The sequence below is a fragment of the Mirounga angustirostris genome, unplaced genomic scaffold, assembly GCF_029215605.1.
Source record: "Mirounga angustirostris isolate CCGP_5_RB_7025 unplaced genomic scaffold, mMirAng1.0.hap1 SCAF_15, whole genome shotgun sequence".
Lineage (NCBI taxonomy): Eukaryota > Metazoa > Chordata > Mammalia > Carnivora > Phocidae > Mirounga > Mirounga angustirostris.
In genome coordinates, this window is record NW_026991723.1 from 57221671 (window position 1) to 57247744 (window position 26074).

A 26074-nucleotide genomic window follows, 5' to 3' on the forward strand; every position below is an offset into this window, starting at 1 on the left:
TAATAGTATAATAGCTATCTTTTATTGAGCACCTACTTGTGCCAGGCACTTTACATACATCTTTGCTTATAATTCTCACAACAACCTGGGAGGTAGGCATTATCATCACCATTTTACATGTGAGGAAACTGAGGCTCAACAAGGTTAAGCATCTCGCTTAAAATCAAACAGCTTATAGACACGAGTGGTAGAAGCAGCACTCAACATGGACATCCGAGAGTGCCCCAAAACTTTCATTAGGCATTCTTCACATAGGGGGAATAGAGGGGGTGGAGGAGTGGGCAAAAGGATGCATTCTTTAGGGGTTGAGGGAAGCTGAGCCCTGCCCTGTTTCCCACCTCCCCACTTTGGCAAGCCATTTCTTTCTCAGACTCAGCTGCAAAGTCAGCAACAACTCACTCTGGCTGAGGTTGCTCTTCTTAGAAAGAGAAAATGGCTGAAACGAAAGCCCTTACCCTGTATGTGTATTTACAGGTGCTGCTGTGCCCACAGAGCTCATGTGGCGAAGCACACCACCATCAGAATGAGAACAGCGCTCCCTTTTAGGCTACACTCCTGCCAGGTATGCAGGGAGTGAAGCAGCTGAGAGATCTTGAAAGGGCTGTTTATTTCCTACTAGATTCCCAGGGACATCAACCAGGAGGGGGCCAGCTCAACAATCAAAACCTCCAATTTGCTCCAGGCCCCTCTTTCCAGGCTTATCCAGCTTCAGAAGTGTTGTGTTCATTCCGTAGATTCAGGGACACATGGTGCCTCTCTCTCTCTCATACACACACACACACACACACAGACACACACACAAAGGTTCTTGAGTTAAGGCACCAAGTCTGGCCTGCACGGCCTTGCAAGTCCTTGCCCATAGGCCCTGGCCCTGGCCCACGGCTGAGCCCATGTGTTTACATAGACGAGTTAAGTGCAGTGTTAGGAGTCTCTTCACAAATGAGGGACAACATTGATGGCTCTGTGCTCTGCCCAGTCTTCCTGTCCTCTGGGATGGGACCTCCTTTCTCCTTGTCAGTTGCCCAGACACCTCCATCCCCTCTCCCTAGCTGGGGTGGGACCAGGTCAGCCATACTTCAGGCCAGTGCTGGGAACTTTGGACCTGGCTTCCGACATCACGAATGTGCCCTTCTAAGTGTGGCAGGGGGCTATTTTGGGACCTTAAAGAGGATCAAGTCCCCACCTCAGAAGGGCAAAGATGGCCAGTCAGGCCAGGATGGAGGGTAAGGTTTCTTTTTGTGCTTTTAAAACACAATCATGTGTAATAGGAAGAGAGCTGACCTTTTCCTTCTGAGCTCTCGTCCACCTCACTCCAGTCTGCAGACTGGAGTGAGTGTGGAGGGGAAAAGGGTCTTTGGGATTGTGCGTTAGAATGGGAAGTTGCTTCAGCGCCCCCTCACCTGGCCCTACCCGAGCTGGCTAGAGCACATTTATGTCGGCACCCACTTAGTGGGTGGGGCAGAGGTGGGGACGTCCTGGGGATACACGATGTGGTTGTGATGGAGGGTTAAAGGCCTGCCTGAAGGCAGAGGTTAGGGCTATGGGGTTCCTGGGTCCTGGGCTGGGTCAGGATGCCCAGACGAAGTAGGCGACCTCGTCCAGGTCGACGGGGTAATCGGTGAGCAGCACTGGGGTTTTGTCAAAAAGCTCGCCCTTGTAGCTGCGCCACTTGCCTGCAGGCAGGTAGACGTCTCGCTCCTGCTTGCCGGGCTCCAGGACTGGCGCCACCAGCAGCGTGTCTCCAATAAGGAACTGCGAGTCGACGCGGTGTGCCGTCTCGTCACCGGGCGCAATCCACCAGAGGGGGCGCACGATGGGGTCGCCTGTGTCCGTGACCTCCCCAGCCAGCTCCAGCAAGAGCGGCGCTACGAGCGAGGCCCTCAGTGCGGCAAACTTGTGCGCGATAGCCACCACTTCGGCATCATATTGCCAGGGTGGGACCGAGAACTGCATAGCGGGCATGAAGGCGGCCACCTCCAGCCAGCGCACGTAGAGCTCGCGCTCGGGCACCTCGCCGCCGCCCGCTGTGCGCTCAGACACTGCGTTGCCACCCACCATATCGGGCAGGATGAATGGGTAGCCCAGCATGCTGACAGTGAGCACGGCGGGGATGAGTGAGCGCAGCCCCAGATCATAGCCCCACACCGAGTCGCGGTCCACTAGGCGGAAGAAGCAGGAGATGTTCTGTGACTGGTAGCCCACGCGGACCTCCGCCAGGGAGAAGAAGGGCAGGGCCATTTCAGTGTAGCGGCGGCTCCATATGCTGGGGTCGGACAGCGGCCTGTAGGTGCTGAAGTCCCGCGGCAAATAGCTGACTTCGCCTGCGTCAAACTTGAAGGAGGCCACAGCGTAGCGCGAGCGCAGCCGTCGCAGGTGCCCCTGGAACCAGTCTCGAGCCTCCGGGCGTGTGAAGTCGAGCACCGCGCCGATGCCGTTCCACCAGCGCACGAGCGCGGGCAGCCGGCCGGTGGGTTCGCGCACGAACAGCTCGCGTTCCACTCCCTCACCAAAGCACGATGAGTTGTAGTTGACGAACGGGTGAACCCAGAGCGTGACGCGGAAGCCGGCATCATGCAGACGGCGGAACATGTCGCTGGCATTGGGGAACTTGGTCTCGTCGAAGTCGAAGTCTCCATAGGCAGGTGTGTACATGTCATCTATTTCCAAGTGGCTGCTGTTGAATCGGTGCTGGCGGATCTGCTGGGCGAAACGCTGCACTTTGTCCTGGTCCACGGCACGCCCGTAGAGCACCCACGTGGACCAGATGGGGTCCCGGAAGGCCTCGGGTGCTGGCACCCTCGAGGGCTTGTTGAAATAGCGCCGCACCATGTATTTGTGGATGGAAGTGACGTCGGAGCCGACACACACGCGGTAGCTGAGCTCTGGCGCGGCAGGGCGGCCCGCAGGTGGCTTGTAGGGCGTGTTGTGGTAGCGTGCCTGCAGCCGCAGCGAGCGCTCCGTGCCGTTCCAGCCCAGGTGGAAGGGCACGGAGTCGTTGACCTTGATGGCAGCTGCACGCGATGACAGCCAGTAGCGCTCAAGGATGCCTCCGAACGCGGCGCCGGAGGAGTAGACGTCGCTGGTGACGAAGGGCTGAGGCTCCTGCTGGCCGTCCAGGCGGATGGGCCAGTGCTGGGTCCTCATCTCGGCACCACCGTACCAGTGTGCCGCCGCATCGCCCAGGAACATAGCGTGTTCCACCGCGCGCCCCGGAGCCGCCTCCTCCCAGCGCACGCGGTAGCACATGACCGTATCCTTGGGCCTCACAGTCTGGATGAAGAAATGCAGGGGGCGCCCATCGGCTGTGCGAGAACAACCGAGGACCGCGCCGTCGCGGCTGCAGGAGTCGAGGTCCAGTGCCCCCGAGCGGAAGGCCAGGCGGAAGACCTGCTCGCCCTTCTGGTTGCGGATGGAGAAGCCGCCTCGGTTGAGGTCCAGCAGCTCCGCGCGCAGGCGTTCCGCTTTGCGTAGAGAGGCGCTGTAGTAGCACCAGGCCACCACCGCGGCCAACACCAGCAGCAGGCCCAGGACCGCGGAGCCGAGGAGCGGTTTCAGCTCTTTGGAGGGCTTGGGCTTGGCCGGCGAGAAGTTATCAGGCAAGAAGGTGTACATAGCTGCAGCTGGGATGACCTTGGGGCTCTTACGGTTTGCGTGGCTCCCAGGGCGGCGGCGGGGGTAGGCTTGGCTCTCCTCCTGAGGGTTCTGGGGCATGAGCCCCCAGTTAGGGAAGGAGTGGGCAGTGGGACCACCCGACAAAGCACATCTGAACCTGGACTGCCTGACTCTGGAAGGGGAAGAGAGAAGTAGAACTGAGCTTTCTCATTCCACAGTATTTCCCTTTGCTGCATCAGAAAGAGGAAGTGTATATTTTGGGAAGTTGTATTCTGGGATATAAGGTCTGGGACATAAAGGCTTGACCCTTACCAGGACCATCTGTATGTGTCTAAACCACTCTTTTTTTTTTTTTTATTAATTAACATATAATGTATTATTTGTTTCAGGGGTACACGTCTGTGATTCAACAGTCTTATACAATTCACAGCGCTCACCATAGCACATGCTCTCCCCTCTAAACCACTCTTTCTCATGAGCGCCAGTTTTTGCCAAAATTAGTCAGGACTCTGATTGGGGAGGGGCAGATGGCATGCATCCCCATTTTCCTGGTGGAGAAACAACCCAGACAGGGTCAGGGAGCTGTCTAGGATCACAGAATTAGCCAGGCTTCCTTGGATCATACATGGGGGCAGTTCAGGCTGAGGAGAAGGCGAGGGGTCTGGAGAAGGCCATGGTGGGAGAGGGAAGATAATCCAGCCAGCTCTTTAAGATCTTTAACAGGGCAGTAGGCTGGTTTTCCTGTCCCTGCAGGGGGAGAGGAGAGAGGAAGGGGGAACATCTCAGGCATGGAATTTAATCTTGAGTCAAAAGCCAGATTAAATCTGGAGATTAGAGAAGATACCCAAAGCCAGATGCAGTCATGGGCCTGGTTTGGAGAGAGGCAGGGTTGGGTTTGTACATTAGGGCTGGTGTAAAAAGTCTAGCATGGTGGCCATAGTGACTTCTCAGGTCACCCTCTCTTTGCTCTCAAACTCGACACTGTTCTCAGCAATTGATCACCAAGTCCATTTCCCCACCAACCTTCCTGCTCTCCTCCTGGCAACACATTTGTTGGCCAGCTACCTCCTGGCTTTGTCTCCACTACGCACCCACTCTCCTCTGCCCCTGCCCTACTTTGGGCACTGTCATTTCTCCCATGTATCATTGCAGTACTTCCCCAATAGGCCTCCCTGCTTCCACCTTCTTTTTCCCCAATGCTCACAGCAACCATGGTGATCTTTTTAAAGCACTTTATGAGACAGTATCTCTTCCTACTTTAGAGCATGACCCCCAGGTTTAAGTTCAGAAGTATAAGCTTTGCAACTGAGGGTCAAGGCATGATGTGGTCTCATCTGCTTTTCTGATTCCATTTCCAGCCAGGCCTATCCTATGATCACCAAGCTCATTCCTTCCCTAACCTAAATCCTTCAGCCATCTGCTCTATGAACTTTCACCTACCCACACTGAACCAATGTCTCTCCCCCACCTATCAGCTCTCCAAGGAGTGGACACCCCCTACTGCACACATAGACTCTCATATACTATATGTTAAACATATGACTGCAGAAAAAACCCCATAGACTTGGTGGGGGGGTGGCAGTGTGTGTCCCAATCTGCTGCCCAAGGCCACTGACCATATCTCAGCCCTCAGGGGGCAGAGTTCAACAAAGAAATAGCACCAGCCAGGTGCACACACAGACATACATGCTGCCAGCCAGCCAGCTGCCCATCTGTTCCAGCTGGGAGGAAGGAGAGAGGGAGACTGGCAAACAGTAATTAGCCTCCTCCCAGATGCCAGTGTCTGTCTCTAAGTCCTCAGCTACTCCCAAGGAGATGCCAGAACCGCTCAGGGTTCTCACCTCCCCCACCTCTCCCACGAAGAGACTATCATCAAGAATGACAGGTGCAGGGTGCCTGGGTGGCTCAGTTGGTTAAGCGTCTGCCTTCAGCTCAGGTCATGATCCCAGGGTCTTGGGATCGAGTCCCACGTTGGGCTCCTTGCTCAGTGGGGAGTCTGCTTCTCCCTCTTGCCCTCCCCTCTGCTCATGATCTCTCTCTCTCTCAAATAAAGAAATAATCTTTAAAAAAAAAAAGAATGACAGGTGCAGACCAGAATTTTTATCTCAGATATCAATATACAGCTCACTACAATGCCTCCCCCCTCCAAGGAGGTGTTGTCTTAGGGCTTCATTCTCTGTGCTCCCTCCCCCTAAATTCCTAAGCTGGTCAGTTCCAGCTGGTCTGGAACAGCCTCTTACTCCCTGCTTCTCATCCCATACCACTTAGCTTTCAAAACCCCCACCCCTCTATTGCATCCCCTACCTGTGGGTACAGGTTAGAAAAGCCCTCCTGCAGAATGCACACAGTAGCTTTTAGCTGATGCCCTCAAGCTCAGCAGAACCCAAAGGTGGCCTTAGGTAGTCCAGGCCAGACTTGCTGTATATTTATATTGATTCATTCAGGACAACCAAGGCCCCATCCTGGGCACTGAGGGAATAAGGGGTAAGGGTCCATATCTGAAGAGGACAGAGAACCCCTCATCCTCAAAACTTTCATATTAAGTCAGCCCATCTCATGACACTGGAGGCATGGAGAGGCCACCAAGATGACCTCAAAAGCCATTTCCAATAGGTTCTGAGAATCTTAATGTTCTAGGATTCCAAGGTTTTTTGGTGAAGGACAGGGGCCCACAGTCTTGGGCGCCCACTCCATGCAGGCCCTGTGCTGGTCTCTCAAATGCCACCACAGCGTCCAACCCTAACAATAATACTGAACAAGAGGCATAGCTGTAGTGCCCATTCTACAGTTGAAGAAACTTGCCCAAACAGAAAAAGGAACTTGTTTGAAGTTACTAGGTGGCAAGGTTGCCTAAATCCGAAATCCCAGCTTAACCCTCCACAGCATAATTTTTAGGAGATGAGAGATAAATGGTCTGACTGGCAGTCTGAATGCAGCAGAGGAAAGGAGCTTTGTGAGTCAGAGGGTGGGACAGGCTCCCCATCAGGTGGGTGTGTGAACAGTGAAGCCTATCTTCTCAAGGGCTGGTGCTGCTGCTTGCTCCAGAAAGGCTCCTTGGGGTGAGAAAAGGGCAATTTTAATGGTATCTGGGACCGGGGCTGTGGAGGAGGAACTGGTTCCTGTGTTAACAGCGCTAGAGACCCCTGTAATCTGCCGCCTCCGTCATCTGGCTAACCACAGGTTAATGCCGGCAGGTGGGGTCTGCCCTAGCCAAACCTTTCCCCACTTGACACTCAACCTCGGTCTTGGCTGCCAGCCCCTAGCCGGATCTGAGGGGGAGGGCCCGGCCCGGCCCCAAAGCGGGGAGGCCATGCCAAGCTGAGTCGTTTGTCGAACATAATTCCAAGGAGGGGGGGAATGTCAAAGGCAACTCGATCCAGCCCATCTCCCTGCCCTCCCCAAGGACGAGATCAGAGGGGATCGAGTGACTGCGCCTACAGCTTGGAATACTCCACCCCCACCCCAGCGCTACAGCTACAATGTCCGAAGGGACAGACTGAGGTCAAAGGGCCGGCCGCCCGCTGGGAACCGCGGCTTGAGGAGGGGCCCAGGTGTCCAGCCTCGTACCCCCTACTCATCAGTAGGAGCGAAAGTTCAGGAAGTGTGTTTCCTCAGCAACCCCCCAAGGTCCTCCCCCTGGGCTCACTCACGGCAGTGACCCCAGAAGTGGGGGTGAAGGGAGGCTCCCGAAGATTCCCTCCGAGCTAGCCGGAGTTGGGCTGCCACGGCGCGGCGCGGGGCGCTGCCTAGCTGGGAACAGCTGAGGCCCTCCTCGGGACCCGCCCCCTTGCTGCTCGGCCACGCCCCGGTCGTTCGGTCTCGCTTCGGGCCTCGGAGTCCAGCCCCGCCCCTGGCGCTCGAGCCCTCCTCCCACATTGTCACGCGGACTTGAGGTCCCACCTCTTAGCCCCCACCTTTCTCCCACTGCTCTGTGCCCACCTCCGGGCAACTCTGGCAGGCCACCCCAGAGTGTCTCCTGGCTCCGCCCCCTGCCTGCAGGCCCGCCCCCGCTGGGCAGTTGCTTACTGCATGCTAGCGGGGCTCTGCCCTAGGCCTTCTGGGACATGTAGTTCTGGAGAAAGGAGCAATTGTAGAGTGTAGGGGTTCTCGCACCTCTAGGCTAAATTTGGGATGTGTATGAGGAGGAGAGAGAGGCAGGGTAAAGGGGGTAGGGTTGGCTACTGGGATTCCTTTCCCTCCAGATTTGGGCAGGTGGAGGCCATCTTGGTATAATGCTCTCATTAGCTCTTCATGTGGAAAAAGTTTCCCATATGGAAAAAGTTCTCTCATATAGGAAAAGGGTAGCGGAGTTCTGGGCGGATCACAGAGGAGGCTCAGTGCAGGGTGGATCCAATCAAAGACCTCACAGAAGGAGCCTAGTTCCACCAGACAGGAGGCACAAGTTGTCGGTTCCCACCGGACCAGACCAGTAGTATCTGAGGTTGGGGACCTCAGTATTTTGCAATGCCCCCTCTGATCTCCCCCTGCAACACACACCCCATGGTGACACCATTAGAAATGCCCGTGCTGTGAGGTGGCAAATGTGCCCCACCATAGCCCTGCTCCGTCCGAGGAGGAGTTGGGCGCAAAAATACTAAAGATCCCAGAGATTCCAGAACACCTCACCTCTTATTTCTGGAGGGACAGAGAAAGAGGGCTTTGCTTTGTAATTTGAGTTTCTTAGTCATGAAACCCTCCAAAATTATGTTTTAGACTCTTGACTTGGGTAAGGGAGGGCAGCAAGGATGTCTGAACATAGACTTTTTCAGGGCTGTGATGGAGACTCTGGGAGCAGAGATCAAGAACTTTGGGGACAGGGACAGGTCTCTGCAGAATGAAAGACTCTGCATCTACTGAGATGGGGGGGTGAGGGAACATCTAGGTTTGGGGGATACTGAACAAATGTCAGCTGGAGGGTCCTCTTGGGGTGGCCCTGCATGGCTAGGTAGACCCATTAGTTTGGGTGGAGGGAGGACACCAACCATTGTTATGTGTCAGGAGGGCACTCAGGGCCACCCAAGGGAAGTACTGAGATATGGGGGCAAGAAGGGCTCAGGGCAGGATGACTAAGAAAATGCACCTCAGTTGAAGGGGCTTCGCAGGGGCCTGAGTGACTGGCTCCTCACTGCCAGATCCTGTGGGGGTAAGGACTCAGGAGGCAGCCTTTGGGGCGAAGAGTTTATTTACTGCTCAGCCCCCTTGGCCCCGCCAGCCTGGGGTCTACCAGCAGTAGCAGTCAGGATAGGTTTCAGACACAAACTCAGGGTGGACAACATAGTTGTTTCTCTGGGGGCCACCGGTCTTCTTGAAGTGACTTGTGTCCCATCTGTGGGGAGAAATGGGTCAGCCCTTTCGGACCCTCATAGGTCTGATTCCAATTCTCAATGCTAACGGTATCCCAACATTTTGCCCCTAATATTGACCCCATGCTCCAACACTGACCTCCTAAGACCTCAGGTTCTACTGTTAAATTTCTGATTCCCAATACTGGCTCCATAACATTAATTTCTTATCCTCTACTTCAAGCCCTGAACCTAATGCCCTGATCTCTTGATTCTGGGCCCCACTGCCAACCTGTAACCCTTGGAGGTCAGCCTCAACGCCCTCTCATGGAGGGTGCTCCAGTCCCTTGCCAGCTTGGACGACCCCATGACACTAGCGCCCCCTGGTGGCATTTTCTACTCAGTGCATCGCAGCGGACAGTTCCCGCCCCGACTCGTCCCCGCGTGCCCCGCTGCGCCAAACGCCATTTGCGCGGGACTTACCTAAGGTTCGGACAAGGGTAGTATGACGGCGGGGGAGTTATAACAGCACATTGCATTCCGGGCGGGTGCTCGTAGGGCAATACACTCCTGGAGGAGGAAGTGGTGGGCAGGGAGAGGTCGGGCCTCAAAACCCAGACTGGGGCTCTGAGCGGCGCTCTTCCCCTCGGGCCTCTTGGCCCTTCAAGACCCCATCGAAGCTTCCCCTCTGGGAAGATACCTGAAAATCCCTATCCTCGTTAGGCCTGGTTTCCGCCGCCCAGGCTGGGCTGTGGGAGTACGCTGGATTGGGGGGGGGGGGAGGGTGTGGGGGGGTGGGCTCCAGTCGTTGAAGAGCTGGGAGCCCCCGGGTCCTCTCCATTGGAGGGCAATTACTCCAGCACTAACGACATTTCTAAGGCTCAGGCACTTTCTCGCTCCCCCCTGCCCTGGTGACGGATGAGACTCTGCCTCGCACAATTAATCAGACTTTCTGCCCGGGGAAGGGCGGGGGGAATCACCGTGGGGTAGGGGCAGGATCTAGGGACCCCCCCCCCCCCCCCCCCCCCCGCCACCTTCCTCCACAAGCTCTCTAGACCGACGCGGACTTTGGAGTTCTCCCAGGCTTGGCCCGCCTTGACTGCCACCTGGTGCAGGGGAAAGGTTGTGCCGCAGTCTGGGTTGTAGCTGAGCGCTTGGGCCTCAGTTTCCTCAGCAGTAACACGCTAGGCTGTCTACCTTCAGAGGTGGTGTGGGGCTCTAAAGCCAGGACCCCTCTGGTAATACGGTTACCATTTCCTTACTCACATAACACCCGGCAATGACCCTGCCCATTATCGACGGTGACCTGAGACCCAGGAACTGAAGCCGCTTTTTTGAGGACACCTGGCACTCCAGAGGCTAGAACCTGCGTCTCTAGGGCCGGGTATCCAGGTAGGGAACCAGGTGTGGGGAAGGGATGTGACTGGTGTGTGGGGTTTCTTCCTCAAAACAAACAAACAAACAAACAAAAACCAAAAAAAAAAAACAAACCACCTTCTGGCGGGGCCTCCAGAGCTAGGTTGACCTTGAGCCCAGTTCGGGACGGAGAGGGCCGGGAACCTGGGGGAACCTTAATGCAGGTTCTCCGGTCTCAGCGGTCAGCTCAGGCCCTGGGGCCGGAGGGCGGGACGGGACAGGGCCCAGTAAGGGGATAGAGGCGGCGGGAGCCGGGGTAGGGTCTGGCATAGAGGCAGAGCAGAGCTGGAACTGGTGAGGGATGGGGCGCGCACAGCTGGGGTGAGGCTGGACTCGCGGGGGCGGGGTGGGGTGGGATGGGGGGGCTTGTTTCGGGCGGGGCTTGCCTAAGGCGGGAGCGGCCCTGCGAACCTTACAGTCGGCTGCTCTTTGCACAAAGGCCGGAAGCGGCGTTCCGTGCAGGGTGCTCCGGTGACGTAGTAGTCCATCCCACGTAGACAGTAGCGGCGGCCGGAGCAAGGGCTTTCATAACCCTGGAAGGGCAGGCGGCCGGGCAGAGGATCCACGCACCCGCATCGGGACGGGATGTGAGGCAGCGGCTGGTTCCGTGACAGCGAGTTCAGCATGTTCACCACCACCTCGCGCTCTGCTCCCGCGGACCCAAGCCGGGGAGACCCGGATACAGAGTTACAGGAAAGGGAAGGGACAGGGTCAGAGATAGGAAGAGATGGAAACAAAAACATGGACAGATAGAGGAGACAGGGTTACACCCCTATCTTTGGCTTCTGCCACATCCCCCAGGTCCCATCCCGTCGTCCTTCTGGTCTACCCCACTACTGCCCCCACCAACTGTTACCATAGGCGTTGAGTCGTTCCGGCTTAGGAGGGCACTGCAAAGGCATTCCTCGAACAGCTGTCTCCATTCCGGCCTCCTGAAAGTGGCACACATGCTACCTCAAACTCTGTCCCGGAAGAGTTCCTCCTTTTGGGGGTCCTCCCTGAACACCCAGACCAGTCCCAGGCCGTGTCTTCTCCCGCCCTCCAGATGCTCCCCTACTCTCCCAGCCTCGGAGTCTTTAGGGTTGGCAAGGCAACGCGGTTACTCCGCCTCCGGGTCGGGGGAGAGGGGATAGGAAGGAAAGGAAATGGAGCTATATATAGGTGGATGGGGTTTGGACCTAGGCCTCAGGCACCCCTGCCTCAGCGTTTGCCTTTGATTTTACCTCTCTTTGTCTAGCTGACTCTGTGTAGTTATGTCTTGGAGTGTCTCTAACTGGGGAGAGGTAGTGTCAATATTATAATATTGCCTGCCCATCAGAATCACCTGGAGGACTTGTGTAAAATCCTGACTCTTTTTTTTTTTTTATTCATGAGAGACAGAGCGAGAGAGAAAGGCAGAGGGAGAAGCAGGCTCCCAAGGAGCAGGGAGCCCAATGCGGGACTCAATCCCAGAACCCTGAGATCATGACCTGAGCCGAAGGCAGACGCTTAACCATCTGAGCCACCCAGGCGCCCAAATCCTGACTCTTGAAGTTCTGATTCAAAAGGGTTCAGTCAACCCGAGGTCAGCCATCAGCTACAGTTAAGAACCTCTGCTCTGGCCTCCCATCCTCTCAAATTTCCTCTTTCCTCTGGCCTGGGCCTGCAGCTGGGCTCCTTCCTATCTCCTTGGAAGACTCTCCTATTACCTATCTGCGCTGCAACTGGGTGGCCTTGCTTTCCCTTCTCTTGTCCTTGCTCACATCACAAAGGAGGGAGAGTGGAGCAGGTAGGCTCAACCTATCATTAGCCAGACCATGTGGGGAGGGGCCAGGTGGCAAGCTTCAGGAAGGTAGCAAGTCAGGGAGTGCACACTCACTGTGTCCCCACAGAGCCCAGCCAGAGATTGGGATCCAGGGGATCTGGGAGCTGTTCACACAGCTCCACTCCTGGGCTCCCCTGTCTCCTAGAAAATACAAACCCTAGTTTCACACTTGAGAAAGAGCCCTGGAGCATTGTTGATGGGAAAGGGATGAGGAACTAATGGTGAAATATCAGTCACTGTGGTTTAGCAGTGGAGGGAGATGTGTGTCCCAGACCCCAGGCGTCTGGTCACAGTAGATACCTTAGGTAGCCGGGGAAGGCATGTGGTATATTTGTTCCAGCCGGTGCAGTTGTAAGGTCCCATCCTCCATGTGTTATACCGGTCACCACATAGGTAGTATGGGGTCCATTTGTCTATTTGATCATAGGGGTGGAAACACAAAACATTGTTACTCCTTATTCTACCCCAGGATCTGCGTCCCCCTAGATGTTTCTCCTCTGATCCCCAGCACAAAGCTGGACTCTTACTAATATCCCTCAGGCCAGTCAAGCCCAGCCTGGCCCCAGATTTACACACTGAGATGCAGCCCATTTCTCACCTAGGGCAAGTTTCTGAGTGGGGTCTGGATCCTTTGAGCTGATCACTTTGCATCCTGGGACCACCTTCTCTGAATCAGCCTACCTGAAAATGGATCCTCTTCCTCTTTCCTCCCTCTCATTGTCCACATCCAGGGTCCAAAGTTTGCTTATTCTGCCTCCTTAAAATCACTTGAATCTAAACCCTCTTCTCATCCCCCATGATCTCACCGCTGTATCTCTGCCGTGCCGTAACGAGGAGACAATATCATGTCGTGGTTAATAGAATGGACTTCACAGACATTTGGGGTTCAAATCTCAGCTCTGCCAAATAGCTCTGTATGATCTTGACTGAATTAATTTCACTGTGTCTTAATCTCCTCAATTTTAAAATGGGGGTAATAGTATTATCTACCTCATAGATTGTTGTGAGATTTAAATGAGTTAATACATGTAAAACACTTAGAACAATGCCTGGCACATAGAAAACTATTACTACTATTGGCCTACTAACCGCCCTATCTCCTTTTGAAATTCTACAATCCAATCTCTACATAGATTTTCACAAATGAAAATCTGACCAAGACACTTCCTTACTTAAAATCCTCCAAAGCCCCACCCACCCAGTCATCTAAGTCTGTCCTAAAGACCCTCCATGATCTACTACCCTAACAGTCTGAAAGAACACATGTGCAAGACACCTGGAAAGGAGGTCTAGGAGCCCTAGAGGAAGAGCAGGTGTATATATGTGTGGGGCAGGGTGTTGGGATTTGGAGTTCTGGATTGGTGAGTTGGACATATTAAGTTTGAGGTGTTTGGGGACATTCAGGTAAAGTTGACCATAATCAGATGGAGAGTGGAATTCTAGTGAGAGGTCAAGGATAGAAATAAAGACTGAGTTCTCGGTTAAGACACCGGTTAGATAAAATGGTCTCAGGAGAAGAATAAGGAGAGAAAGGAGAGAAGAGAGCTCAGATTAGCACCCTGAGGAACCCCACATTTCCAGAATGGGGGAAAAAGAGACCTAGGAAATTGAGGCATCAGAGAAGCTGAGGAAGGAAGGAGTATCAAGAAATAGAGGGCGCCTGAGTGGTTCAGTCGGTTAAGCATCTGCCTTCAGCTCAGGTCATGATCCCGGAGTCCCAGGATGGAGTCCCACATTGGGCTCCCTGCTCAGTGGGGAGTCTGCTTCTCCCTCTGCCCTTCACCCCTCTGTTGCTTTGTTGCTCTGTTGCTCTCTCTCCCTCCCAAATAAATAAATAAAATCTTAAAAAAACAGGAGTGGTCAGAGCTTGAAATGCATAATGTAGGTCTCATTGATTGAAGAGTCCCTTGGATGCGGTAATTAGAACTACACAAGAGCAGTTTTAATGTTTGAATGTAGGAGATACAGACTCCCAATTTCAATTGGATAAATATTTATCATCAATTAATTCAATAAACACTTATGAGGCCTGGTTATACTAGATGCAGGGGCACAGCTGTGAATAAGAAAAGACTCTGCTCTTTTGGAATGTACAGTGAGAACATCACAAACACCTAACCAAATGGGAAAGATAATTTCTCATAAGGTGTAACAAGGAGTGAGGAAGTAGAGACTGTGAGTATAGACTATGTTTCTAAGAATCTTGGCTGTGAAGGGGAGGCGCAAGAGAGAATTTTTAGGCAGGAAGGGGTTAGAAAAGGCTTCCAGGTCAAGGGGAAAGAGGTGTGGTGGGGCAGAGAGATGCAGGAGAGATGGAGAACTAATGGAACAGGGTCGCTAAGAAGATGGGAAAAGGGGCGCCTGGGTGGCTCAGATGGTTGGGCGTCTGCCTTCGGCTCAGGTCATGATCCCAGGGTCCTGGGATCGAGTCCCGCGTCGGGCTCCCTGCTCCACAGGGAGCCTGCTTCTCCCTCTGCCTCTCTCTCTCTGTCTCTCATGAATAAATAAATAAAATCTTTAAAAAAAAAAAAAAAAAAAAGAAGATGGGAAAAGATGCCCCTGGAATATACCTGGAGGGATTTGTTTGGAAGAGGTTAATACTCCCTCCATCTCTTTAGGGATAGGACCCAGGCCTCTTCCAGTTCTTTGGCACAAATAGGAAACTCCCAAAAGGCAGGGCCTGGATCTCCTCCTTCAGGGTCAGGGTTAGGGTCAGGTCAGGTGGTTGGGAGTCAAGCTGGACTGGAGATGATTGGAGAAGCCCAGATTATGGGTGGGGATAAAGTTGATATGGGATCAGAGTGGAGGTCAGGACTCAAGTTGGGCTCAGGTTAAGAGTCATTGTTGAAGTCTCTGAGTGGGGTCATTGTTGGGTAGGTAAGGGGTGAGGTCCTACCTTCCTCTTGACAGAGCCAGTATTTCTCAGGAAAGTAGGGGTGGCCTGGTATGGAACCCTTATAGCTGTAGTCCTGCATGGCACATTTGACCATCTTCTGCAGGGCTTCAGGATCCACGTGGTGCTGCATGGTCTGAGTCAGGCCCTGGGCAAGGGGAGAGGAGAGGAGAGGAAATGACTAAGTGCATAAAGGCCCCAGCTTTGGTGTCCTGCTGGACTCAGATCCAGTCCCTATTGAGAAAGTCAACCCAATTGGGTGTCCTCCCTATGCCAGAGGGATCCCCATGCCAGTCTTGACCCCCTCTGCATAGTTTTTTGTTTGAATCACACTTTCTTCCTTTCTTTCTATCCAAGGCTAGGGCTTGGAGCCAGGCATTTGTCCTCAGAGTGCTTTTCTGATGTTCTTTTTTTTTTTTTTTTTTAAAGATTTTATTTATTTGACAGAGAGAGACACAGCGAGAGAGGGAACACAAGCAGGGGGAGTGGGAGAGGGAGAAGCAGGCTTCCCGTGGAGCAGGGAGCCCAGGACCCTGGGATCATGACCTGAGCCGAAGGCAGACGCTTAACCAACTGAGCCACCCAGGCGCCCCGCTTTTCTGATGTTCTCATTTCTGTCCTTTCCTTGACTGGGAGCTCTTTAAGGGCAGAGCTGGGTGTTCCTGTTTCCTTGCAGACTGTGTGCTATCTGGGAGCAGGGCCTGGGTCTCCCCAAACAGACCAACAGTCCCCTGGTATAACCTGGAGCCTCAGGAAAGCCTGACTGCCCTGGGAGCCAGCTGCCTTATGCAGGTGTTTTGGAAGGGAGCGCTCTCTGGGAATTTGGCACCTTGAAGGAGATGAAGGATGGGGCTGGAGGGACACCTAATTTAAAATCTCATTCCTGAGGGTGCCTGGGTGGCTCAGTCATTGGGCGTCTGCCTTTGGCTCAGGTCATGGTCCCAGAGTCCTGGGATCGAGCCCCGTGTGGGCTCAGCGGGGAGCCTGCTTCTCCCTCCCCCTCTGCCTGCAGCTCTCCCTGCTTGTGCTCATTCTCTCTCTGTGTGTCAAATAAATAAATAAAATCTTTAAAAAAAAAAGAAAAAAGAAAGAAATGAGAGGATTTAAAAAAAAAATCGAATTCCCTGACTCCAACCTGACCCTGGTTCTACTGTGGCTCTGATCTTGACACCAATATCACCCTTGACTCTGACACTCACTTTTCTTATCCTACCCTGACCTTTTTCCTGATCTTGGTTCAGGCCCTGGGTTCCTCTGCTTCTTGGGGTTTACCTTGTCTTATCTCCTTCAATCCCTTATTGGGTTAGATCTGTGGAATTCCTGATTAAGACCTACCTCTGGATCTCCCTTGTCCTCAGCTGAGGGCAGAATGAATGCCAGGTTAGTTGTAAACCAATAGATCTCTGCAAGCAGCTGGTGTAAAAAGGCAGCTGGGTCACAGGGGTGGGACACCCAGCAAAGTCAGAGACTAGAAGGGACTTCCTCATAGTGGACAGCAAGGTGCTGGGATGGTGAAACAGCCACCCTCATTTCCCCCTTAGGATCTAAAGAGCAAAGGCTTCTCTTGGCCAAGATGAGACCTGGTGCCCCTACTGCCCTGAGAGCCACTCAGCTGAGGGGTTTACTGGATCTCTGTGCCCAGCTGAGGTTTTGTTTTGTGGGCAGATCCTGCACAATCATACTCCATATAGGTGAAAGAGCCACATGACTTGGCATTCCCTTGACCTTTACACATAGACACACACACACACACACACAGTCATTTAGGAGAACTCATAGACGTCATCAATTTTCCCCTTAGAGGCTTTCCTCAGATGTCTGTATCTTTGATTGTCAGCTCATGGTTATGAGTAGGAGACTAAAAAAGCTTAGTGGAGGCTCTGAGCTGTGTATGGGTGGGCTTTGTCAACCAAGAGCATCATTGTAGGATGGTCTGGCTAAACCTATTTTTGTCAAATTCTGTCAGTATCTGTAGATCTTCCCTCTTGGGCTGATCAGATTCTTCAGAAGACACTCTCAATCTTTGGCCTCCAGGTAGTGGCCTGGCTACCAGTGTTCTGAGAATCTAGTGGAGGGGCGCCTGGGTGGCTCAGTTGGTTAAACAACTGCCTTCAGCTCAGGTCATGATCCTGGAGTCCCGGGATCGAGTTCCACATCGGGCTCCCTGCTCGGCGGGGAGTCTGCTTCTCCGTCTGACCCTTCCCCCTCTCATGCTCTCTATCTCATTCTCTCTTAAATAAATAAATAAATAAATAAATAAATAAATAAATAAATAAATAAATAAAATCTTTAGGAAAAAAAAAGAATCTAGTGGAGAAGAGGATTGCGGGGGCGGGGTGGGTGCTGGCATTCAGTATGTGGAGGTTCACCTGTATTCAGCATGGTACCCTGCCCTCAGCTGGGCCTGGTATCCCCAGTCCTGAGATCCTTGCCAAAAAATTAGCCTTCTGATTTTTGCAGAGATGGGACGGGCAGTCACCCATGGCATGGAATAGAAGAGGGGATTAGTGGGCTTAACTGATTTTTTAAAAAATATATTTAAAAAATTATTTATTTGAGAGAGAAAGATAGAGCGTGCCCATGAGTCAGGGAGGGGTGGGAGAGGAGCAGAGGGCGAAGCAGACTCCCTTCTGAGCAGGGAGCTGGATGGGGGGCTTGATGCGATGCGGGGCTCAGTTGAGGGGCTGACTGAACCACTGAGGTGCCCCGGTTTTACTGCTTCTTAAACAGCTTTCAAATCATCCTTATTTTAGCTGTAGTCCTATCCTATCTTCAGTTCCAGAGAAGCCTAGTATTACCAATTCCTGAGCCTTTTTTTAAAAATATTTTATTTATTTATTTGAGACAGAGAGAATGAGAGACAGAGAGCATGAGAGGGAGGAGGGTCAGAGGGAGAAGCAGACTCCCTGCTGAGCAGGGAGCCCGATGCGGGACTCGATCCCCGGACTCCGGGATCATGACCTGAGCCGAAGGCAGTCGCTTAACCAACTGAGCCACCCAGGCGCCCAATTCCTGAGCCTTTTTGAAAATTCTGCAGTTTTAGTTGAATTATGTCTTGTGTTTCCCACTGCTGGCTTTGGATTCAGCTTTCTCAGCTCTGCTGTCAGGTACTAGTTATTGATCATACTTTCTAGCGTCTGAAATTTTGTAGCCATTGTCCTTTCTCTCTCACTAGTTTTGTGAGTTTATGTGTCAAATATCCATTTACAGGTGTTCTAGAGGGTTTCAGGAGAGAGTCAAAATACATATGTTCAATTTCAACCCAGAAAATTAGAGTTGTATATTCTATATACTAATCCTTTGTCAATTACATGTTGCAAATATCTTCTCTCAGTTTGTGGCTTGTGTCTTCATTTTCTTTATAGTGTCTTTTGATGAAAAGAAGTTCTTAATTTTAACATATGTAAATTTATTAATCTCTTCTTTTATGTAGTACTTTTGTGACTTGTTTAATAAATACAACCATACTCTCAGATAATGGAGATAATGTCCTATATTTTCTTCTAAAAGCAAATAGTTTTACTTTCCATAGTTAAGTCTTTTATCTGTCAGGAGTTGCTATTGGTGTGAGTTAGGGATAAAAAAAACCTTTTTATCCATCTGGATAACCAACTGTCCCATTGAATAGTCTATCTCTCCCCACAACCTCCCCCCCCGCACCAATATATAATGCTATTCCAATTCTGATATATCTTTTCCCATAGCTTTACTTTCAGTCATCTCTGTTGTGTATTGTTCCATATATATATGGCCCCATATCTGATCTGTTTCATTCTCTATCAATCAATTTGGCTATTCCTACAGTAATACTATGCTTTATAAATGTTTGTCACTCTTCCTATCTACATGCATGTTATACCTCTCCGTTTATTTTTAAGCAAAGTTTTATATTATCCATAGAGTTTTATACACATTGTTAGATTTCTACTTACTGTTGTTTTTTTGCTAGAATGATATACGTGTGTGTGTGTGTGTGTGTATTTTATTTTTTAAAATTATGCTTCCTGGGGCACCTGGCTGCCTCAGTTGGAAGAGCATGCGACTCTTGATCTCGGGGTCATGAGTTTGAGCCCCATGTTGGGTGTAGAGAGTACTTAAAATGAATAAATATATTAAAACTTAAAAAAAATAAAATTATGTTCCCTAAATACTTGCTGTTGAGGTAAAGAAATGTGATTGACTTTTTATCTTATATTCACCCAACTTTCTAAATTCTTATTCTAATAATTTGTAGATGCTACATACACAACTGTATTGTCTGTGAATAATAAGTTTTTTGTATTCCTTTCTTACCCTTGTATCTTACATGATATTATTTTCCAAAATACAACTTATCTGATATTGTTTTCTAAATTTTGGCACTTTCCTTAAATTTAACAAATTAAAAATCATAATTATTTTCCATTGACATTGGTTGCTTAAATTTAACTCACGTTTACCAATTTCTTAGCTCACCATTCCTTCTTGCATCTCAGACCTTCCTTTTGTGATCACTTTCCTTCTCCCCAAAGTATATCCTTTAGATGTTCCTTTATTACAGGTCTGATGGTAGTAAACATTTTCATTTTGTTTGCTGTAAATGTCTTTATCTTTCTTTTGTTCTTGAAAGAAAGATACTTTGGGCGCCTGGGTGGCTCACTCAGTTGAGTGTCTGCCTTTTGCTCAGGTTGTGATCTCTAGGTCCTGGGATCCAGCCCCAGCGTTGGGTTCCCTGCTCAGTGGGGAGTCTGCTTCTCCCTCTCCCTCTGCCCCTCCTCCCTGCTCGTGCTCTCTTTCGCTCTGTCTCTCAAAAAAATAAATAAGATCTTAAAAAAAAAAAGGAAGACATTTAGACAACAATTTTTCTCTGCCTGTTTTTAAGGTCATCTCTTAAGCTGGTGTTGGGCAGTTCCACTGTGAGATACTGATGTGTGAAATTCCTTCTATTTATTCTGTATCTGTGGATTCATTTCTTTTATTAGTTCTGGAAAATATGGAGCCTTTTTCTCTTCAGATAATGCCTGTTCTCCTTTCTGCTCTATCCTTCTGGGACTCTGAGTAGATGTGTATGAGATCTTCTCCTTCTGTCTTTCATATTGCCTAATGTTTTTTTCATATTTTTTAACCACTTGGTCTCTGTGCTGCATTCTGGGAAATGTCTTTCTCTCTTTCATTTCACAATACTCTTTTTTTTTTAAAGTTTTTATTTTAATTCCAGTTAGTTAACATACAGTGTTACATTAGTTTCATTTGTACAATATAGTGATTCAACAATTCCATATATCACCCAATGCTTATCACAAGTGCACTCCTTAATCCCCATCACCTATTTCACCCATCCCCCCACCCACCTCCCCTATGGTAACCATCAGTTTGTTCTCTATAATTAAGAATCTGTTTCTTGGTTTGTCTCTTTCTCTCTTTTTGTTTTAAGATTTTATTTATTTATTTATTTATTTATTTATTTATTTATTTATTTATTTATTTATTAAGATTTTATTTATTTGACAGAGAGAGAGAGAGAGCACAAGTAGGCAGAGTGACAGGCAGATGGAGAGGGAGAAACAGGCTCTCTGCCGAGCAGGGAGCCCGATGCGGGGCTCGATCCCAATACCCCAGGATCATGACCTGAGCCGAAGGCAGCCGCTTAACGGACTGAGCCACCCAGGCGCCCCAGATTTTATTTATTTATTTGAGAGAGAGAGAGAGAGCATGAGCAGGGGAAGGGGCAGAGAGAGAGAGGGAGAAACAGACTCCCCTGCTGAGCAGGGAGCCTGATGTGGGGCTCGATCCTAGGACTCTGGGATCCTGGCCTGAGTCAAAGGCAGATGCTTAACCAACTGAGCCACCCAGGTGCCCCTTGTCCCTCTCTCTTTTTTCCCCTTTGTTCATTTGTTTTGTTTCTTAAATTCCACGTGTGTGAAATCATATGGCATTTGTCTTTCTCTGACTTATTTCATTTAGCATTATACTCTCTTGCTCCGTACATGTCATCGCAAATGGCAAGACTTCATTCTTTTTTATGGCTGAATAACATTCCATTGTATACATATACACCTTATCTTCTTTATCCCTTCATCAGTCAATGGACACTTGGCTGCTTCCATATCTTGGCTATTGTAAATAATACTGCTATGAACATAGGGCTTCATGTATCCCTTTGAATTAGGGTTTTTGTGTTCTTTAGGTAAATACCTAGTAGTGCGATTGCTGGATTGTAGGGTAGCTCTATTTTTAACTTTTTGAGGAAACTCCATACTGTTTTCCAGAGTGGCTGTACCAGTTTGCATTTCCACCGACAGTGTAAGAGGGTTCCCCTTTCTCCACATCCTCACCAACACCTGGTGTTTCTTGTGTTGTTGATTTTAGCCATTCTGACAGGTGTGGGGTGATAGCTCTTTGTAGTTTTGATTTGCATTTCCCTAATGGTAAGTGATGATGAACAGCTTTTCATGTGTCTTTTGGCCATCTATATATCTTCTTTGAAGAAATATCTGTTCATGTCTTCTGCCCATTTTATTTTAGAAAGAGAGAGAATGGGGGAGGGCAGAGGGAGAGGGAGAGAGAATCTTAAGCAGGCTCCCTACCCAGTACACAGCCTGATTCGGGACTTGATCTCATGACCCTGAGATCGTGATCTGAGCCAAAATCAAGAGTCAGACATTTAAGTGCCTGCATGACCCACGTGCCCCTCTTCTGCTCATTTTTAAAATTAGATTATATTTTTTGGGTGGTTGAGTTTTCTAAGTTTTTTATATATTTTGAATACTGACCCTTTATTGGATATATCATTTGCAAATATCTTCTCCCATTCCCTAGGTGGCCTTTTAGTTTTCTTGGTTGTTTCCTTTGCCATGCAGAAGCTTTTTACTTTGATATAGACTAATAGTTTACTTTTGATTTTGTTTCCCTTGTCTCAGGAGACATATCTAGAAAAAAGTTGCTTCAGCCAATGCCAAAGAAGTTAACAATACCTGTTCTTCCAATCCATGAGCAAGGAATGTCTTTCCATTTCTTTGTGTCATCTCACTGACACTCTTAAGCTATGTCTAATCTGCCCTTTAACCCATCTACTGAGGTTTTGGTTTTAACACACATATTTTTTCTTTCTAAAATTTCTATTTACTTCTTTTTTTTTTACATTTGTCTGGTCTTTAAAAAATATAATCACTTGCTTGCTCATTTTGATGATTTCACTTCATTTTTAAAAAAATGTGTAATAATTATTTTGTATTCTTTAACTGTTAATTCCAATACCTGAAGTTCTTGGAGGTTTTAGTCTGTTGTTTGTTATTTCTGCTGACTGTCAATATGGTGGTTTGTTTCCTTATACCTCTTATTGCAAACTCAGATTTGATTGGCCTTACTGTGAAGGATACTTGGAAACCTACATTGAGGGGTATTTTCTACTACAGAGGATACACATTCATTGTGTGTGTGTGTGTGTGTGTGTGTGTGTGGTGGGGCAGGGAGCCAGAGATCACTAAACTTTCTGGTTCATTTTGGAGTTTAAGATTTAGTTTCTTCACCTCACTTAAAGCTTAGACTCCTGCTTGTAGTGCTGATATTGGCATTCATCCTCAGGGCATCCTAAGTATACTGACCACTCACCTCTATGAGAGTCCAGAAAAAATAAAAGTAAATTTTTATGCAAGACCTAGTTGTTTTAAAGCAGGAGGGCCCTTGAGAGTTTCTAGATCAGCATACTGCCAGAAGCAGTATGCTTCATTCTTCATTCTTAATCCCACTGCTGTCTGGCTTTCACTCCTCTCTACTCACTGAAGCTGTCTGGCCAGATTGCTAAGGATTACTACATCCAAGAGATCCATGTCTGTGTTGACATTTGGCACTGACCTTTGTCTAAAATGCTGTCTTTGTTGGTTTCTCCTTGATTTTCCTCCTATCACCCGGTCTCCTTTTATGGCTCTTCTTCCTTTACTTACCTCTTAAATAATCTGTATTCTCCAAAGTCCATCCTTGACCTCTTTCTTATTTTTCCTTGGCAATCTCATACACTCCTATGGCTTTAGCTACTGCCTGTATGTTGATGATTTCAAAATTTGTATCTGTAGCCCAACCCTTTTCCCTGTGCTTCAGATTAAGTATATCCAACTACCTACCAGATATCTCCTGTTAGTCCTCGAATATTTTTGTCCCAAAATGAACTCCCAATCTTTTTCTAATCTGCAATTCCAAATCTCAGAACTACTATTCCTCTATTTGCCAGAGCCCTAAACCCAGGAGTCATCCTAATCTCTCCTCTCTTCTTCATACCCAGATGGTGACCAAGATCTATTGATCTACTTCTTAAAATTCCCTCCTATTGAATGTCAAAAAGGCAGGCACTCTCATATTTTTTTGGTGGGCATGTAAATTATAACCCTTATTACAGCAATTTGAAGTGTATATCAAAAATTTTCAAAGTGTGCATATCCTTTCTCCCAACAATTTCATTTCTAGTAATTTATCCTAAGGAGATAGTTGATGTCTACAGATGTACACAAATGATTGTACTAGCAACATTTTGTAAATAACCTAAATTTCCAATAAGATTCTTTAAACATAATTTGGTACATTCATAAAATAAAATACCATAGTCATTAAAATGACATTATAGAATATTTTTACACAAAAAAATGTACCTCATATGTGGTTATATGCAAAGAGCAAGATTCAGAGTGTTAGTATACAATGTGATGCCTTTTCATAAAAAATGTTTGCTTCGGGCGCCTGGGTGGCTCAGTCGTTAAGCGTCTGCCTTCAGCTCAGGTCATGATCCCAGGGTCCTGGGATCGAGCCCCACATCGGGCTCCCTACTCGGCGGGAAGCCTGCTTCTCCCTCTCCCACTCCCCCTGCTTGTGTTCCTGTTCTCGCTGTTTCTCTCTGTCATATAAATAAATAAAATCTTAAAAAAAAAAAGTTTGCTTCCTAAAATGGCATATAATAATAAATTAACAATGGTTAATTTGGGTAGTGAGATCATAGGCCTTTTTTCTTTGTGCTTCTCTGAGTTATCCCAATTTTCTGCATTGAGCATGTATTTATTTTATAATTATAAACATTATTTTAAAAATTCTCTCCTATTCTGGGGCGCCTGGGTGGCTCAGTTGGTTAAGCGACTGCCTTCGGCTCAGGTCATGGTCCTGGAGTCCCGGGATCGAGTCCCACATCGGGCTCCCTGCTCAGCGGGGAGTCTGCTTCTCCCTCTGACCCTCCTCCCTCTCATGCTCTCTGTCTCTCATTCTCTCTCTCTCAAATAAATAAAATCTTTAAAAAGAAAAAAAATTCTCTCCTATTCAAAAAATTCCCTTTTCACTGCCACAGTCTCTCCTTCTCTCTCACCTACATCCTCCTTTCCTTATCCTTCACCACCTCACTGGGCTTCCTGCCCTGAGCCCCAGCCCCTCCAATCTCCTGCCACTGTGGCTCCTCTCACCATTGGGCTGGCCTCCCCCACTGCTCCAGTTCTTAATTCCTGGTGGATCCTTGTCCCGAGGCTGCCATTTCCCCTGACTCTTTTCTGTTGGAAGCCCCCTCCCTCAAGATCTCTTAGTAGACCTGCCCTTCAAGAACCAGGAATGCTCTCCCGATTTTCCAACTCTTGTATCAGTACATCCACTGGGCAACCCTATTTTGTTCACTTGTCTGCTGAGAGCTCTTCACAGGCACAGCCTGGCTTTTCATTGTTGTATCTGCATTGTGCCTGGCACATGTAGATACTTGCCACTTGTTGGACGGTACACACAGATAAATTCCCTTGGGCAGAGTCACAAGTAGACTCACAGATCTTGTCTCCATTTTGTGAATGCTGCACAGACCCACTTGGCCACTCATCTTCAAGTACAGACATACAGACACAAGAAGACTGTGATATATATGCATGAAAACATGCCTACAGCACATTTTCTGGCATATCCCACAGGCAGCCTCAGGGCCTTTGCATTTTCTGATCACTCTGCCTAGAACCCTATTCTGTCAGCTAGCTCTTCATAGGGCTAGTTTTCTCTTATCTTTCTGGTCTCTGCTCAATGTCACCGTGAGAGAGAGGTCTTCCATGACCTCCCTATTTAAGTAGCTCTGCCTGGTTACTTTCCATTTCCATTACCCTGTTTATTTCCTATCCAGCATTTTGGATAATTTATAAAACTTGTTTATTTGTTGATAATTATTTATCTCTCTCCACCTCCTACCCTAGTGGAGTAGGAGGGCACCATGAGGGCAGAATTTTGTACTATTTTATATATTATTATAAATTCCATGCCTAGGCAAATGAATAAAATCCATACATGCATGCGTGTACGCACGTGCACGCACACGCACACATACATAGCTACAAATAATTACAAACACGTAATGACAACCACACACTACCAGTCATTCAGACACACATGACCATTCACTCTGGCCTGTCCACCCACCCAGCCTCTACTTACCGGCGTCACAAACTTGTTGGCTTCCCAGGCCCACAGAGGTGGGTCTTTATAGACCTCCTTGATAGAGGTAGGAGCCCTGTAGGAGTCACTGTAGGTGCTGATGGGGGTCTTGGTCTTGCGGGAGAAGAGGAACATAGTGAGGTCTAGGGGATGCCGTGGTGGGCTCTACCTACCAAGGGCTCCTGTAAGACATCAGTGACCACCCCCTCTGCCAGAAAGCCCACACCTCCAGCCTGGCAGGTGCCCCTAGCTGCTGTGACCCCCTCCTATGGAGGATCTCTCAGCTGCCCTCCCTCACAACCTTCCTGCTCCTACCCCACCCTGCTTCCTCCACTAGGATGGGCACTGCCCATTATGATATCACCTGGCTCAGCCCCATCCCTGGGGAGGTGAGGAGATCCAATTCCCTTCCTACCCCCAGCCTCTTCCTGCCTCGAGCCTCTCAAAAGAGTCCAATTTCCAAGAGTTCAGAGGGTCCCTGGAGATCATCTAGGCCAAACTTCTCACTTTGATGAAGAGAAATGGAGGTTCCGAGACATCAAGTGACTTGTCGAGGGTCACGCAGCAGGTCAGTGGCAGGCCTGGCCTGGGAACCCATGAGTGGAAGCAGAGTGAAATGTGTATCCAGAGAATCAGTTCTCTCCCCTTCCCAGC

General features: G+C 49.3%; 1 protein-coding gene across 8 annotated transcripts; it reads right to left on the reverse strand.

Moving 5' to 3' along the window:
- Nucleotides 1-25977, reverse strand: MYORG (myogenesis regulating glycosidase (putative)). 8 transcript variants are annotated; one of them, XM_064579819.1, is made up of 8 exons: nt 25836-25977; nt 25421-25534; nt 15011-15155; nt 12415-12527; nt 11167-11242; nt 10727-10956; nt 9378-9464; nt 1-3784 (listed from the first exon to the last, which is right to left on the reverse strand). In XM_064579819.1, the coding sequence occupies exons 6-8, from the start codon at nt 10837-10839 to the stop codon at nt 1567-1569; spliced, it is 2418 nt and encodes an 805-aa protein (XP_064435889.1). In that variant the 5' UTR covers nt 10840-10956; nt 11167-11242; nt 12415-12527; nt 15011-15155; nt 25421-25534; nt 25836-25977; the 3' UTR covers nt 1-1566. The 8 variants fall into 8 exon arrangements, with proteins under 8 accessions (XP_064435889.1, XP_064435887.1, XP_064435886.1 ...); XM_064579817.1 differs by having other exon boundaries at nt 10722-10956; XM_064579816.1 differs by having other exon boundaries at nt 10722-10956; nt 25421-25977.
- Between the last annotated feature and the right edge of the window lie 97 nt (nt 25978-26074).